Source organism: Canis aureus, chromosome 3 (assembly GCF_053574225.1).
Source record: "Canis aureus isolate CA01 chromosome 3, VMU_Caureus_v.1.0, whole genome shotgun sequence".
In the NCBI taxonomy this organism is placed as follows: domain Eukaryota; kingdom Metazoa; phylum Chordata; class Mammalia; order Carnivora; family Canidae; genus Canis; species Canis aureus.
Window position 1 is genome coordinate 36,448,769 of NC_135613.1, and position 17,932 is coordinate 36,466,700.

At 44.6% G+C, this 17,932-nt stretch overlaps 1 protein-coding gene across 1 annotated transcript in view; it reads right to left on the reverse strand.

Moving 5' to 3' along the window:
- Positions 1–1,668: 1,668 nt before the first annotated feature.
- Positions 1,669–17,932, reverse strand: part of C8B (complement C8 beta chain) — a 38,771-nt gene continuing 22,507 nt past the window's right edge. The window contains exons 8-12 of the mRNA XM_077891927.1: positions 16,774–16,902; positions 13,961–14,124; positions 6,425–6,578; positions 4,185–4,253; positions 1,669–1,991 (exon numbers count right to left, since the gene is read on the reverse strand). Coding sequence (XP_077748053.1) covers positions 1,840–1,991; positions 4,185–4,253; positions 6,425–6,578; positions 13,961–14,124; positions 16,774–16,902 — 668 coding nt within the window. The 3' untranslated portion in view covers positions 1,669–1,839. The remainder of the gene's footprint in view (positions 1,992–4,184; positions 4,254–6,424; positions 6,579–13,960; positions 14,125–16,773; positions 16,903–17,932) is intronic.

A 17,932-nucleotide genomic window follows, 5' to 3' on the forward strand; every position in this document is an offset into this window, starting at 1 on the left:
TGCCTCGGTGTCCATCAAAAGATGAATGGATAAAGAAGATGTGGTTTATGTATACAATGGAATATTCCTCAGCCATTAGAAACGACAAATACCCACCATTTGCCTCAACGTGGATGGAACTGGAGGGTATTATGCTGAGTGAAATGAGTCAATCGGAGAAGGACAAACATTATATGTTCTCATTCATTTGGGGAATATAAATAACAGTGAAAGGGAATAGAAGGGAAGGGAGAAGAAATGGGTAGGAAATATCAGAAAGGGAGACAGAACATAAAGACTCCTAACTCTGGGAAACGAACTAGGGGTGGTAGAAGGGGAGGAGGGTGGGGGAGGGGGTGAATGGGTGACGGGCACTGAGGGGGGCACTTGACGGGATGAGCACTGGGTGTTATTCTGTATGTTGGTAAATTGAACATCAATAAAAAATAAATTTATTATAAAAAAAAAAGAAAGCCTGAATGATCACCTTGACTCAGTCTAAGAAACCAAAGTATTTTGTTTTTTAGTGACTTGAACATCAACAAACTGCCCTCTTATTCTCTCTGCTCAAGTACCTCCCTCACCCAGGTGGGATTCGGACAAGCACAAGTGAGCAAAGTGAGACGTACAGAGGTAGGGGAAGGTGCACATTGCTCATTGCTCGACCCATCAAATTGAACTTTTCCTTGATGTTCCTTCTTCCAGCCACTACATCTTCCTTCCTTCCTCCTTCTTCCCTTCTTCTCTTTCTCCCTCCCTCCCCACTCTGTCCCTTCCTTCCTCCTTTCCCCCTTCCTCCTTTCTCCTTCCTTCCTTCCTTCCTTCCTTCCTTCCTTCCTTCCTTCCTTCCTTCCTTCCTTCCTTCCTTCCTCCCTTCCTTCCCTCCTCTTCCATTCAGTGATCAGTATCCCTTGCTCTTTTCTCCAGCTCAGGACCTCCTCTGGGCACCCACTTACATCACAATAATTGAACTCTCTCCCAGAACTCTTGCTTCTCACATGCCCAACCTCGCCCTTCCTTTGCTCAGCCTCAACAGGAGCAGAGGAGCCAGGATCACTCTCCTCAGGACGCAGTGGGTGAAGACTGTCAATACCACACACATACACCACACACCACACACACTACTTTCTTCTACAATTTATTTCATAAAAAATTCTTTGTCAGTAAATGCCCATTTACTGAGAGGAAGGGAACATTACAGTTACAAGTCTAAACTTCCAGAGCCCAAGTGCTTGGGCTTGCAGCCCAGCTTTGCCACTTCCTAACTGCACAACCCTGGACAAGCCACTTGGCTGTCCCTCAGTTCCCTCAGCTGTTGGATAGGGCTCCTACAGCACCCACCTCATAAGGCCGGCTTGAGGATGGGATGAATTAACACTGAGCAGTGTGGCTGGCATAGTAATCATTCGATATGTAGTCACCACCATTGTCACTGAATGAGACCATGTTGTCCTCAACGGAAGAACAACTGAATAGCCATTCACTGATTCACTCCTGGGTACCTACTCTGTGCCTATCACTGCTGGATAGTAGGACTTCAGTGTGAACAACTCTAGCACAGTTCCTGGCTGGTTAGTACATGGGAGAGGCATAAAACTACACACATGAGAGAAGTGAGCATTTCCAAGATTCTTAAGCCTTTAAGGAAACTGTAGTTTATGTTTAACTCATTATTTGTTCAAATCAATGTGCATTTTGCAAGTAACAGCTTTATTTCAAACACCCTGAATGGCACAGTCCTCTACCCTTGGGCTGGCCCCAGGTGGGAATTGGTATGAGGTATCTGGGCCGGAGTTCCTAAGGGCTCAGAGCTTTTGCAGTGAGCAGCCCACAGAAATATCTACTAGAAGCTCTTCTTCCTTAACAGTTAAGTGTTTCTGAAGCAGGGCCCAAGCAGGGGCTGCCTTCATTTTGAGGAGGTGGATTGTTGCACTGCCTTTGTCTTGTTTTATGTCCTCCAGAACACGGAGACCAGTTTGACCAGCAATTCCACCTCCCATCAATGGCGACATCTAGAAGAAAGAAGATCAGCAAACATTAATTAGCCCTTGTTACACCCTGGTGCCCTATGGAGGGGTGAGGCCTGTAAGCCAAAAGTCTCTGGGAGTCAGCTCTGATCTCCCTCCCATCAGCTGTCCTTGCACACCACTGTACTTGCATGCTCCCTTCCACCACGGGGCCTTTGCAGATACTGTTTCCCTAGCCCAGAATACTCTTTCCTCCTCTGTTCATCTGGTCAATCCCATTTACCCTCCAGATCTCAGTCCTCTAACCCCCCACCAATTCTTCATATTTCAAGCTTTCGAGCATTTTATAGCAGTTACAACTAAAACTTTAAATGTATTTCAGAGACAATTCAAATGATATAGGTCTTTCTTTCTGAACAGCAGTCTCCATGATGATTGGATGACTGGATTTGCCCACCACTGAACCCTAGCACTTAAGCTGGCACATATGAGGCCTTTGGTAAACATCTGTTGAATGAACGGCTCTCCACTTAGTCATTTCCCAGCCACAGGATGCTGGGTAGTTTACTTCTTGTCAATGTATAACCTGGCAGCTCCGTTATCTACCTATCTATCTGTGGGCGTTGTGTGTCATATGAAATAATAACAAACAATGCATTCTCCCCTCCCTGACATTTGTCTTTACCTTGAAGATTTTTTGGTTGTTGATGAGATTGACATGTAATTGATTCCATCCACCACATATATCATGTGTCTGGCTGAGCCTCTGATGGGCAGTACAATTCCACATGCATTACTTAGTATCTCTGGGCCTACCCACTGGTAAAATGAGAAGGCTACAGTAGGAGGTGTCCAAGGTCTTCTCCAACCAGGAGAAATCCTATGGTTGTGCACCACACGCTCAGGGGGCACAGCACTGTGTGGGGCCTGGTTGCATTGTAAAGCTGGAGGTGGGTCAGGACAATCCTGAGCATTTCACTAGGGAGGAGAATAGTGCAGGCAGGAGTTGAAAGCAAAGGCTGTGACAGACCCATTGGACCTGAACCTGGGGCCCTACATTCACTGTGCAACCACTGAGGAAACTAGTTAGTGACCCACTACACCTCAGTTTCTTCATCAATACAGTGGGGATATGGATGGTACCTATTTTGCGATGATATTGTGAGGACCAAAAGGATCTGATATGTGTAAAATACAAAGTAACGCTGTTCATTTTTCCCTAAAACAAACTAACCAACACCGATTTTGCCCTTATTATGTGTTAGGCATTATTCCAAGGGTTTTATATGTTTCATGAGAAACTCAAGACAGCTCTAGGAGGTAGTTCGTATCATCGTCTCCATTTTACTGATGAGGAAATTGAGGCACCAAGAGGTCACTTAAGTTGCTCAAGATCACAGTTACTGAATGATAGAGATGAAACTCCAACCCATGCTGAGTCTGAGCACTCAGCAAGGTGCCCGATACACAGTACAGTGCCTCCTTGTTTCTACTGGGTGTGTCATTTCCTTTTTTAATGGTACCACCGAAAAGAAAAGAGAAAGGGAGGGGAGGCGGGCAGAGAGAAGGGAAGGGAGGTGAGGGGAGGGGAAGGGAGGGGAGCAGAGGGGAGGGAAGGGAAGAGAAGGGAGCATGTTGAGAACTCAGATAATAAACTGGCCAAAGAATTTGAGAGCTGGAGGGGATCTTGATGATAGTCCAGTCTTTCGTTTGTTAATTCAGCAGCTACCACTGAGCAGGAACTATGCTGGGCCATGGGGACACAGAGATAAATGGAAGACGATCTCTGCTCACACACATAGGGGAGACAGACACACATAATCCAAAATATAATGTACTAAGTACTATAAAAGCATATGTTCAAAGTGCTACGGGAGCACATAGGAGGAATTCACTAATTTTACTCAGGGGCAGAGGGTTAGAACTTTTACAAAAGAAGGTGATTCTGTGCTGGATTTTGAGGGTTGAATAAAAGTTCAGTTTAAAAAAAAAAGGAAGGTAAGCATTCCAGAATGACTCAAAGAAATGACTTGTAAATGACACACATTAAGAGTCCTGTGACATGAAGCACTCTTGGCTGTGAGAACAACAAAATATAAAATCAAGAGCCAGGATGTATCTCAAATGTCATAGCACCCAGCTCCCAACCTGACATCCCCAGGTTGGGGATGTCCTTCTGAATGATCCTCTGGAATTCCCTAGATTTTCCTTTTTTTGACCAACTGTCAGTCTCCTTACTTTTCTCATAGGTGACCTCGCAGGCTGGGCCCCGGGATCCAATAGGACAGATGCAGTCACAGCGTGATTCTGGAAAAGATGATGTACAGTGAGTGTGAATCATACCCTGTGAAGCACAGCTCCTGAGCTCAGCCCTCCACAGCAAAGTGGTGACACTGTGCCATTAAATTAAAGTAGGAGAAACATTTAGTTCAATGGTTTTAGTGCCAAGGATACCTCCTCCTTCCTTGAGCGCCTTTTGCTCATGAAGGGCATCTATTGCCATCATGGGGAATCACACAGCATTGTTGAGAATTACTCGTGAGCTGACATTTGACCCACCCAGCATGGTAAGTTTCTAGCATCAGAAGTGATGTGAGTGTTCACTGAGGCCCCTGATCATTGGTGCTCAAGTTCACCACGAGGCATTTAATTGTCCTGCCTCTGCTTGAACACTCCTAGTGTTGGGGTGGGGGTGGGGGGAATCTCACTGTCCTTAGATGTCTCATCCTATCTTTGTCCAATTTTGACCCTTTGGAAGTTATTCTTTATGTTAATCTGCAACAGGTCATCCTGGAGCTACTCTCATCTGGATCACACAGATTACTTTCGCAGGATTATCCTTTCTAGGTGAGGCCCATGAACACCCCAGTCTCTGCCTTCACAGTCTCCCTCATACCAGTGCACCTTCTCAGGTGGCTCCAATTCTCACAGAAGGGGATTTCAGCAACCCTAGATCAAGCCCTTGGGCTGATGGGCTGATCCGACTTCTTGCTCACTTCATCCCCACTTAGGTGTCCCTATTCCAATGGCAGAACTTCCCAGCCTTAGGCTCTCACTTATGTCTGCTTTGCTCCTATCCACTCTGTCCAAGAGTCTCAATCTCTTTTGGGAAGAGGTCTCTGTGTCCCCTCTGTTGAGCTGGCTCTGTCCACATAGGCTAAGTCCAGGTTGGACCCTCCCTGGGTGGGGATCTGCTGCACCCAATTGCTCATGACACCTTGTTTTGGCTTTATGCTGGACTGGACTCTTCCTCAGCCATCATGACAGGAGCTTAAGGTCCCAAGGCTTAGCAAATGCCAAATTTGCTGTGTCCATTGCAGTGGCCCTGGATATGGCCCTTAAGTTAGGAATCAAGTTCAAGTGGCTCATCCTTGCTGCCAATCCTCCCTCCCATCCCCCAATCTTCTCACCAGGTATTGGTCAGGACACGCACTGCTCAGGGCCTCTTATTTGGCCCAGAGAGATTTCCCACATCCATCCCCACCCCTTGTTACAGACCTCACAGTCTCAGCCTGCTCCTTCGGTTTTATGGGCTGCCCTGTTAATTGAGTGAGTGTGCATCATACCCTGTGATGCATCATACCATCTGTCTTTAGATGAGACATCTAAGGACAGATGGGTTTTACTGTGTCCCCACGACTGGAACTTAGGTATTCTGGTGGCCAGAGCAGCAGGACCTAGTTGCCCACATTCTGTCCTCTTAGGAAATAGAATAACACTTGTTCTAAATTACACTTCAGTGTGACTCTTTGGTCAGGCCCAGCTCTCCCACTAGCTTGTAAGCTGGGGAAATCATGGATCCTGTGTGTCAGTGAATTCAGCTGTAGAGCAGCTTCTCAGCCCTGACTCTACGGTGCAATCATCTGGAAGGGTTTTTCAAAGACCAGTCCCAGTGATTCACTTTAGCTGTTCTGGGTTGAGGCCCAGGACTTTGTGTTTGTGATAAAGTTCCCCGGGTGGTTCTCACATGCAGCCTGGGCTGGGGTCTGCCTTAGAGGCACATAATGCTCTTTGCACCTGAGCTGCACCTGAGTGTGTGTGGGGGCAACTTGGTCCCACATGCCACCTCATTGTGGGACTTTAGCAGTTGTGAGTCACACCCCAGCTGCAGATTAGAACTACTTGGAGATGGTTTACCCATCCTGATGAGGGGCCTTCTGGAGAGTCACACGATCCAGATGGGGCCTGAGCATCAGTAGCTCTGAAGGCATCAGGTAGTTCTAATGCTTAATGAGAATGGAGAAGGTCAGTTTAGGAGGCTCTGAGTGGCCAGGGGGCTCTTTTTTTTTTCCCTCTGAGAAAATAAAGAGGGCTTTATGATAGTCCCTGGGACCCCAGATAGAGACCTTAGGACTGACCTAGAATTCTTCTGGAGATACCCTGGGCGGTATGTGGATTTGAAGACATGTTCTGGCCCCCAGCATCAGCCCCTCCAGATGATGTCTTCCACAGAGACACCAGATGCCTGGAAATGGTACCTTTCAGAACTGGGACTCCATTCCCTTGGCAAGGAGCACAGCGGCAAGAGCTGACTTCCTTCTGGAACTCCTCCAGAGCCCGCTTCATGTTCTGTCTTACTGTGCTAGAGTAGGCAAAGTCCGTGGCTGTCACCAGTTCATACAGAGGCTCTGCCTGGGGAGAGGAAAGGCATGGATTTCAACAGAAAACCTCCAACAGAAGGATGGAGCACGGTTCCAAAGGGGTGAGCAAAGGGCCGGTGCATGGAGACAAGTGGGTTGATCGGGAACTGGCTGGATGCCCCAGTATGTAGGTGGATGCTCCATCCTCTAGCTGTCCCATCCCACTCAATATCCACAAATAAATTCATTCGAGTTCAGGTCAACTCTTACTGAATACCTCCTAAGTGTCAAGCATTAAGCATAAGGAATGAGTAAGATAAAATCCACACTCTCAAGAAACTCGGTATCCAGAGGGAAAGAGACACAGTAACAAGTTCTTACACCATCGCAGTTAGAGCATGAGTGCAAACTTGGAATGGGGGCAGAGGAGCAGGTGGTCAGTCTGTCTTTGATGGAGGAGAGGAAGTGATTTTCAAGCTGCTCCTTGAAACTCTTATGGAGCTTTGTCCCAACATCGCTCCCCTCTCCAAATTTGGCAAAATCATTCACATCATGCAAACACCACCATCATGAAGCCTTTCCTGAGCTCCAAAGCTCACAGAACACCTTCTCACCATGAAGTGTTCAGGATACAGTCCAGTGCTCATCTGATACAAATTCTCTTTGCTCCTTTGTGGTCATTAATTTTTTTTTTAAATGTGTTGAAATCTCCTTGTTTCCCTTCTTGAGTTAGAAGGTAAGCTGCTGGAGATCAGGACTGTATCCTGCTCAGCTCTGTGTCTCTGGGCTCTAGCCCCAAGCTTAGTGAGAACAGCTAATAAAAGTGGATGGGAGAATGAGTGGGGGATGGGAGACCTCATCAAGGCAATAGCCGGGAGAGAGGAGCTGGACAGGAGACAGGTAGACAAAGAGAGAGTGATGCTGGTCTCCCCTGGGCATGGCAGTGTTCCACAAGAGGAAGTCACAGGCCAGTGTGGTGATGTTGACAGGCTAGGAAAAGCCTGAGGCAAAGTGCAAAGAGGTAGTTAAAAATGTTCAGAGCCTCTTGGCCCTACTTTCAGCTCCAGGGCCAGGTTCCTCTCCAGATTTTGTTTGTGATCCTGCCCTAATCCAGCTCTGGAGAGTTTAGGGTCTGTCTAAATGCAGGCAATCATGCCTAATAGAAGCCTCCAGTGGGAAGAAAATTGCTTCCATTTCTTAATGCATCTGACGCTGACCTTCGCTCCAGTGGGCAAAGCAAGGTCCCTTGGTGGTCCCATTGTCTCACCGTTTTGTGGTCAATGAATTGATCCAGAGGCGGTTTGCAGAACCGTCCAGCCTGCTGGCCACACGTGGGGGAGGGATGGTAGAGAAGTGGGGGGTTTGCTGTACACCAGTGTGAGCTCCTCCAACAATCTGCATTCCCTGCCACAGCGCCTTGAAAGGCTGCCTTTAGCCCCCTAGGCATTCTCCTACCAGCACTGAGATTTGCTCCAGGACAGAGAGCAAGTCGGTGGCAAAACCAGAATAAACCTCCTACGTGAATTGTGTGCCGGCAGCTGTGCTGGTGGTTGACAAATGTGATCCCACTCCATCCTCACAAGGTAGCAATGACTAGCCTTGTTTTCAGATGGGGTTAAGTGACTTGAACAAAGTCAAAGAATTCATGCAACAGTATTGCCAAGATTCTGAACCAAAGCGTTCGTTTTTCTTACTAGTTTATAATAATTCTTGATAAAAATGGCTTAATTATTCCCATTTCCAATTTCGATGTCAGTGTTCTCCAAGTTTTGCAGACTGCAGTTTGCCTTGGGACTGAGCAGCACCTCCTAGACTCCCCAGCTGCCTTTTTATTCTCAGTCAGTAGGGCATAATTGTCCCTTCATTTTCTGGGCTTTCCCTCCTTTCTTTCTCCTCTTCTCTCTCTCTCTCTCTTCCTTATTTCTCCCCCAACACACAGTCTTGCCTACTCATATTGACCATTGGGTCCTAAGCACACTTACCCTTGTGAAAACTTTATCATATCATGGCAAAAGGATGGTGCTCACTACTTATTAAACTCCATGTGGTTCCCTGTAATGGACCCTGGTAATTACCATTCTTTTGCTTGGAGGGCAGAGCAGAGGGAGAGGGAGAGAGAGAGAGAATCCTCAAGTGGGCTCTACACCCAGCATGGAGCCCAATGTAGGGCTTGATCTCGTGAACCTGACTTCCTGACCCCAGATGTAATCAAGAGTCAGATGTTTAACCAACTGAGCCACCCAGGCTCCCCAGGTGATCACCATTCTTAATGATAATAACTAACCATTGCACTGGCAGCAGTTATTAGCTGCTGAACCAAGTACATACATTATCTAACTTAATCTTTACAACAATCCTATGAGGTGGTAGTCTTTTGTAGCCCCATTTTACAGATGAAAAGGGTCAAACACAAAAAAGTTAAATGGATATACCAAAGGCAAACAGTCAGTAAATGGAAGAAAAGGATTCAAACTGTTAGCATTGTGGTTTGTGTCCTTTCGGTGTATATTTTTGGATAGTTAAATGGACAGATATTTATACCAAATTGGTGGCATAAGAAAGCACAGTTTTCCATTACCTCACTTAATATCCTATTATGAGCATTTTCCCATGCCATTCAATATCCTTTGATAAAATGATTTTTTAGGGTTGGATAGAACCCTGTTGTATCGATGGACTACAATGTAGTCACCTCTTCCCCTGTTGTTATGTCTGTTTCCTTTTTTTTTTTTAAGATTTTTATTTATTTATTCATGAGAGACACACAGAGAGAGGCAGAGACACAGGCAGAAGGAGAAGCAGGCTCCATGAGGGGAGCCTGATGGGAGACTCGATCCCAGGACCCCAGGATCACAACCTGAGCCAAAGGCAGATGCTCAACCACTGAGCCACTCAGATGCCCCTGTTTCCTTTTTTTTGCTACTGCAAACAACATAAAAGAAGGCATGTTTTTATACATACATCTTTAGCAACTTTTAAAATTATTCCTTTAGGGGGATCCCTGGCTGGCTCAGCGGTTTAGTGCCTGCCTTTGGCCCAGAGTGTGATGCTGGAGACCCGGGATCGAGTCCCGTGTCGGGCTCCCTGCATGGAGACTGCTTCTCCCTCTGCCTGTGTCTCTGCCTCTCTCTCTCTCTCTCTCTGTGTGTCTGTCATGATAAATAAATAAAATCTTAAAAAAATAAAAAAAATAAAACGATTCCTTTAGTTGATTATTGCATTTGAGACTATTGGATCAAAAACTATAAACATTTCTAATGTTATGGATATAATTACATTCTTTTACTAATGTGTTGTATCAACTTCTGTTCTCATCTTGTTTTATAAAAGTGCCCATCTCATCACTCTCATTGACACTGAGTATTGTAGATTTTTAATCATTATCAACTTGATAGGTAAAAAACATTATGCAGTTACTTTAATTTTTTATTCCTAGAAAAGTGAAACACTTTGCATATTTATTCACCATTGTAGTTCTGAAAGTTGTCTATTTCCTTTGAAATGTGTCTTTTGTATAAATTGTGTCATTCATTCCTTACACATTAAGGATTTCATTTGTGGCAAAATTATTTTATTTGCGTGTCATCTGTCAATTATTATTCATGGTTTCCTTATTTGGAATTCAGAATTTATTTTTGGAGGTGAGATCAGTAGCCCAAGTCAGACATCATCTTAGCACGGAATGTTACCACAACATCTGTATTTTAAACCTTTTTCGGGCAGAGTAATTTGCCTTTAGAGAATCTGTGAGTACATTGCTTTAGAAAGGTATGATGGTCACATCTTTAGAAAGGTGTGATTATCACTGCTTACCAACTGATCAGCTGCTTTTCTCTCTGGGTACATAGCAGGGATGCCATTCCCTGACATCCTTAAGGGCAGGTTTACAACGTGACTTGTTTTGAGCAATGCAAAGTAAGCAGAGGGTAAAGCTTTCAGAGCAGAGTGAGGTGACATTTCCCCTTCCTTTACCACTGCTTTAGTGATTTCGGGAGCACATGATCACATAAAGCCTCCTCCATCTCCTGGATCCCTGAGGGGCAGTTCAAACTGCCCCAATATGCTTTGGACATGTTGTGTGATTGAGAAATAAACTTTTGTTGTATTAAATTGCTAAGATTTCGAAGTTTTCCAAATCTTAATTGCAGCATAATTGAGGCTTTCCTGGCCTCTATATGAGCACCATTCACAACTCTATCTTTTCCTTCTACCCTAGGCAAAGCCTGAGCTCTGTACAATAGCTTCTCCATCAGCTTGGACCTCAGACCACAACCTAGCCACCCTGGCTACTTATAGAAATGTACCTGGATGGTAGAGTTTGTGACTAGCATTGCCAGTCAAATACAGAATGCCCCAGCTAAAGCTGAATTTTAGATAAACAACAAATAATTGTGTAGTACAAGCATTTCCCATGAAATATTTGGGGGATGCTTATACTTTAAAAGTTATCCATTGTTTGTCTAAAATTCAAATTTAACTGGACACCATGCATCTTCCTTTGCCAAATCTGGCAACTCTTTATGTGACTCCCTTACTAATTAGAAAATGTCTTTGGGATTGTTCATCATCAGTGACCATTTCACTGGGCTATGAGTCTTTCCTTCACAATCATGATTGTCACTCCACTAGGTCTTTCAGGCATTTAGTGTTTTGAAGAATTCTAAGACCAGTACAACTTTTATTTTTGTAGGATTATATTTGTTTCTAAAAGTGAAAAAAAAAATTACAAGGATGTGCTTCAGTATTGTTTTGTTTTCCGTACTTTTGACTCCTTTTCAATGAGTTCTTCATGTTGCATTATCAGCTCAGGGAAGTATCTCTTATTACGTCCAGGATTAATGCATCTTCAAATTTAATCTTGTCCCCTTCTCAGGAAGAAGTCCTTGAGTTTTAGATTTCTCCTTCTGTCCTCTCTTTCCATCATATTTCTTTTACATCATTGTTTTAATCTCTTTGTCTTTTGCTTCTACATTATAAGAACATTTTTATGGCACCTTCCACATCACTGACTCAATTTTCTGCAGTGTCAATTCTGTTCTTTACAGTTTCCAATGTAGGCTTTCATCCGCCTTTGTGCCTGTGGTTTCCTATAGTCAGCCACTTCCTTTTTCATCTGATGAGTGCTCACTATCTCAGCTTCTATTTTTTACTTCCTAACTTCTTTGTTTTCTTAAATCTCATTATCATCACAAAGCAATGCATCCTAAAATTTACTTTTATTTTTCCACTTTTCGATATAGGCTGGTCTCCTGCATCTTCAATGTAATTTCAACCTTTTGTGTTTGGGACTCTCTTTACAAGACAGTCACTGCTATTTTTTAACCCTGAGCAAAGAGCCATTTCTCTGAGTCTAGAGTTTACCAGTAAACAGTGAGAGTGGGCTCTTCAGTGCTCTTCTTTCCTGTCCACCTCGCTCTTATGGGAATCATGCTGCAAGTCTCTATCTTCCAGAATGGTTTATGTATGTAACCTTGGCCAACACTCTATTCTGTATCTAGGAACGGCTTACCCAGTGGCCTCTGCCGTCCTGGAAAGCAATCACTCCTCCAACTACTTGGTGAGCTGACTTTGCAGAGAATTATGGTGAGATAATATGAAGCCATCTGCAGTTTTCTCTTGCCAGAAAGAGTGTGTGCAAGAGTGGGATGCCCAGAACGTATGTTTCCAACTCAGGTCCGAGACTTGCAAAGGGAAGGTTTCAAAGCCTTCAGTAATCTCACCTCCCCAGCTCCTGGAAACATTTCTGATTCTTTCATGCTTTCCCCTGGATAGCCCACACAGCCCTTCACAACACTGCACTGACAGTGGCTGTGATACTTTCCACTACATCACATGCAGGCCGGGAAGTCACTGGCCTTTGGTAGAGTGTAGTATTTCTGAGGTTGTTTGCAGGTCTGATCAAGATGTTTAGCACGGTAACCTGCCCTACCTCTCTTCCTCTCTCCCTCCCTCAATCTCTCTCTCTCTCTCTCTCTCACACACACACACACACACACACACCATATCATACCACATGCTTGGCACTTGACACTCCCAAAGCCCAGTCTGGCATATCCAACCTATTTAGGTGGGTAACCAGGGAAAACTCTCTTAAGTCTCAGTTGTAGAAAAAAGATGCAGGTAAAATAGAAGTGTTAAGTAAAGGCCAGGGATCTGCTTTCCCTTGAGCTCTGTTCATTCCCATGCCCCTCTGTGATACCAAATGATGTCACCACACCAACAGCCAATCCCAGATTTCTCTGGATCTGCCTACAACCTACAGCTGACTTTATCCTCCTTGATGCTCGTTAACATAGTGACACTGACAGTGTCACTATGGAACACACAGCAGAGGAGAGAATTTGAATGGCAGCCTTCTTGTTCCATAGAAACTATGTATTTGACATACAAGTAAAGACACCATGGGCAACTGCCAGGGCTGGGAACTGCAGAGCCTTCTGTCAAGAGCTCCAGTCCCTTGTTGTCCCTCCTTGGCGGCAAGACTAAATCTCTGGGGGTGGTGAGGGGTGGATGCCAGACAACCCATGACTGTACAGATAACGACAAGAAGAAGATGGCCAAGGATGGAACACGGACACCGTGCAGAAGTTCCCATAGGCAAGGACCCACTCTTGGTGCTGTTTATGACAATCTTGTTCAAGCAAACATCTATTTAGTTTAAGGTTGCAAAACTGCTCTTGTGTGGGTGACAGGTGGTTTTTATTCACCAAACCCACAGGAAAGTCTGCAGGGGAGGCAAGAGGTCACTTGGGTCCAGACCTAATAGAGGCTCTCAAGCAGCCACAGACGGATGTATCACCTTCATGACCTTGATTTTCATCAGCCACAGAATGGAGATCAACATATGCAATCTGCAGACTCATGAGGATTAGATTGAAATAACACTTCTAAAGTCACTGGCAGAGTGTTATGAATCTAGTGGTGCTCGAAATGTTAGTGATCTCCATGAGGTATTACCCTGTCCTGTAAGACGGTTGTGCCTGGATGTGTCTTACTGCTCAGCACAGACCATATGCTTCATCCTTAGAGCTCCTTGTGTTTTCCTCCAGTGTTTTAGCTCCTGTCATATTGCAGGAACTTAACTATTTGCTGGTTGAATGAATGAATGCTAAAATAAATAAATAATGGAATGAGCAATTCTCTGATGAAATGGAAACATTATCAATTTAAGAAGCTGGAATTAGAAGCTGATGATTAATTTCTTTTAGCAAGTTGGGTGCTTGAGTAAGGCGGACTCACGGTTCTCTAGCTCATGCTGAACAGTATATTGCAATTGGTCCACTCCAGATATATTATCCACTATAATGTGTGTGCCTTGAAATTAGGGTGTGGGTCTTAGTGAGCTCTGTATCCCATACCCTGGCTCCTAGTAGCCCCTCATAAGCTGTTTTCTGAATAGAGGAAAGGGTGGGTGGAGCAGCTTCCCAGCTGTACCTTAATCTTGATGATGTCTGGGTTGTACTGCACCGCATCTCCCCACTCCTGCATCAGGTCCGCTGTTGGCAGCTCCTTATATGCCAGGGTAGTGATGTGCTCACTTGCCCCTCCTCGTACAAGGACCACCAAGTCCTCCACCATTGTGTTCCTCTTGTTTCTGTCTGGAATGGACACAGAGACCTTGCATGTCGAGGGATTCTTTGGCATTGTGGCACCTGGCATGTCAAGGGATCTACTTTGGCACAGCAACTCAACCAACAACCTCATTACCACAATATTCACTAAGCTCATTTGCAAGTGCCGGTAGACAAGATGCATTCCTGCTGTCGAGGAATTCATGGCGAGAGGAGCAAAAGGCAGCTCAGCTAATCACATAGGACACGAGTGACAAGGAAGGGAGCAGGACAAGGAAGGGGCATCTCTAAATGCCAGTCACTGAACACTGAATCTACGAAAGATAGACAGCTGATGGACAGATAAATATATATATATATATATATATATATATATATATATATAGAGAGAGAGAGAGAGAGAGAGAGAGAGAGAGGTGAATAGGATGATAGGGATTTGGGTTACGGATTACTTATGTGTCAGCCAGTAATCTAATTATTGTACATGTATTAACTCACTTATCTTCACTATGAAATAAGAACTATCTAATCCTCATTTTGCAGATAAGAAATCTTAGGCGCTAGGGGTGAAAAGGCCTATCCAGGTAGCTCTAAGTTATAGTTCTTCTTTCTATGCAATAACAGAGGTAGGAAATTTGTAAAGGCTGAGCTTTGCATGTGATAGATATCCACTAAAGGGTGTCTAGGATAAAACGATTATTATTTTGACTTCTCACGGAGCTTCCTAGAAAGTCCTGAATCAAATCAGTGAGTGCTTCCCATTCTAATTTGTTCATGTACCCGATGCCAAAAGAAGTGGTGTCAAGTGACCATTTAGCCCTGAGCCTGCAATACCTGAGGACCATGGAGAGGGAGTCTTGTACACTGCTGACTGGGGTGTATAGTGGTACAACCATTTTAGAAAACAGCTTTGTAGGAACTAGTCCTTGAAAAGTACACATCTCCAACCCAAAATCCCACTCCTGGTGCATTACCTGAGAAACCTTTGCATGTGTGTACCAGACTGCTGCATAAGCATATTCATAGTCCCAGTGATTGCACTTGCTCAGAACAGGAACTAACCCAAATTCAACAGTGGCATGGACAAAGACAAAGAGCTACATTCATAGAATAAAATACTATGTAGCAATGGAAACTATAGTTATACACAAAAACATGATATTGGATGAAAAAAACAACCAGCCAACACCCAGAACTGAAAAGATTACATTCCATCCATATAAAGTTCAAAAACAAGCAACACTAAGCTGTATTTATTAGTGACACATACGGTGGTAAGATGGAAGGATGTGTTTAACATAGAAGCAAGGATGATGTTATCTCCCAAAGGGAGGAGGAGCTGTAGTTAGCAAGGGTTCCAGGGTCCTGGGCAATGTTTCATCTAGTGACCTGCATGGGATGTTACTTTACAAGTCTTAATTTTTTAGATTTTAAATTTTTTTAAAAAGATTTTATTTTTAAGTCATATCTCCACCCAACATGGGACTCGAACTTATAACCCCAAGATTAAGAGTTGCCTGTTCCACTGACTAAGTCAGCTAGGTGCCCCTATGAGTCTTCTTTAAAGAGCACCTATATTCTATGGACGCCTCTCTTACAGGACATATCTTGCAACCCAGCCAGAATGAACAAATAAACAATATCAACCATATATCATTCACAAAAGCAAGGGATTGTTCTAGACCAGTAGTTAAATTTTGGTTGTTTTATTTTGTTTTGTTTCAGCTCCATGTACTATCCCAGGCATAAGCTGAGTAAGTGGAACAGGTAGAGGATTGCTGCTCAGGGTGCAGCAGAGGTCAGGGACTGGGTCCCTGCTGGTTGGCCTCTCTTTCCTACTCCACTTGCTGTGTTGATTCCCAGTTCCCTTGAATGACCTCCAGGTTTCCTGCTCCCAGACACTTGGCTTTGGTACTCCCTTCCGATCTGGTCTCCCCTGCTGTGTGGGCTCTAGTACATGACTTAGGTCTTTGCCTGCTCTTCTAGTCTGTCCCCCCATTGTCTCAGGTAAGGACTAGTCTCCTCACCTGCCTCCCCCACCTCTTCCACCTGCTCCTGACCCCTACCTGTTACCTCCAGCCGGGCCAACTCTCAAGCCCCATTGTCATTTTTCTCCTGCTTTAAAAACAACCTTGCTGGGACACCTAGGTGGCACAGTGGTTGAGCATCTGCCTTTGGCTCAGGGCGTGATCTTAGAGTCCTGGAACCGAGTCCTGGATCAGGCTCCCCGCAGAGAGCCTGCTTCTCCCTCTGCCTGTGTCTCTGCCTCTCTCCTTGTGTGTCTCTCATGAATAAATAAATAAAAATCTTAAAAGAAAAGAACAAAAAACCCCACAACCTTGCTGCTTTACTCTTTGAGCAGCAATCCCAATGTTCCCTCCCTTAGGAAGCCTGTCCTGATGCTCCAGACCAGGTTTGGTGCTTATTGCTATCTCATCATGGCATCTTTAATTGTTTTCCTGCTTCAGGTGAGCACCATGAGGGTAGAAATACAATTTTATTTGTTTCTGTATGCCCAGAATATAGTAGGAGCTAAATAAGTTTTATTGAATGAATTATTATTTTAATTGAAATGCCTTAGAATAGCCAGTCTTTGGCTTAAAGAGAGACTCAGTTCTGGGGATGTTAGGAAGGGAAAGATAATGTACATAAAAGTCACAAGCCCCTGCTACTCACCTCCTATTTCCCTCAGAATATGCTCGCACGTGTCCACTGACACACCCAGGTTGACGTAGATCTTCTTAATGGCAGCACCGATTTTAAAATCATTCTGGGCACAGGTTTGGATAGCCTTAAGAGAGTAATCTGATGGAAGCAAGAAAGAGGCCCATGACCTTGGGGTAGTTCACCTTGTCCCTTTTCCTGTCATCAATTCCAAAGGCCTTGCTCTTTCTGGATGTCATGGGGCCCCCAGGGTTGCAGGTTCAAGTAAAAGGGTGGCCAGCCTGGTGACCACAATGCAGGCATCCACTGACACCAGGGTGGAGACCTCATGAGGAATCTACACCAGCTTCCCCTTTAGGGTCCTCAGAGGCTCTGAGGCTCTTTGCTGCCCTCCAAAGAGCAGAAGTGCTCAGAGTCACTTCCTAAAAATGTGGCTCTTTATCGAACCTCTAGGGATTGATTCAGTGAATTGAATCCCCTTACCCTGACCCACTCTTTTAAAATCTTTGCTATAGAAGAGAGAGCTTGTTCATTAATTAATTGAGGTGATGCATTTAAAATGTGGGTCTAGGACCTGGCAAAGAGAAGGGGCCAATTTCTTTTCATTTCTTGGCTCCTTTCCTTCTTGTTCCTCCCTAGTCCTCCCCAAAGCATCCTCCTCTCCTGGGCTTGCTCAGAATTCAGGTGTGACTTGTGGGCACTCTGAGGCCAGGCAAGGGGAGGAGAGCACTTCTGACTACTGGGTTGCCCAGTGGTATTAGTGCACATCAGTATTTCCCCCAAAGCATGTTCCTTGAAATACAAATCTCATGATAATATATCTTGTAATTTTTGTACTAGTAAGTATTATGAGAAGAAGTGCTTCTGTAGTCAAGTAAGTGTGACCAATGTTGTTTCAGAGGAGGTGGAGAGGTCATTTTATGGCAGAAGGCTTGTGGAATGCTAAAAGTGGGATCCATTATATGTTTCCCCAATTAATTTGATAACCGAGTCCCTCAGCAGGAAGCAGTTTGAGGGAAGATGAAAAGTTCTTTTGAAACCAGTGGTATGGAGGAAGCTATCCTCAACCTTAGTGAGACTGAGGCCACATGGGCTTAAATGTACATATATCATATACCATGTATCCTCTTGCAAGTATAATGGACTTATAACTGAGCCCTGGTTCTGCCAC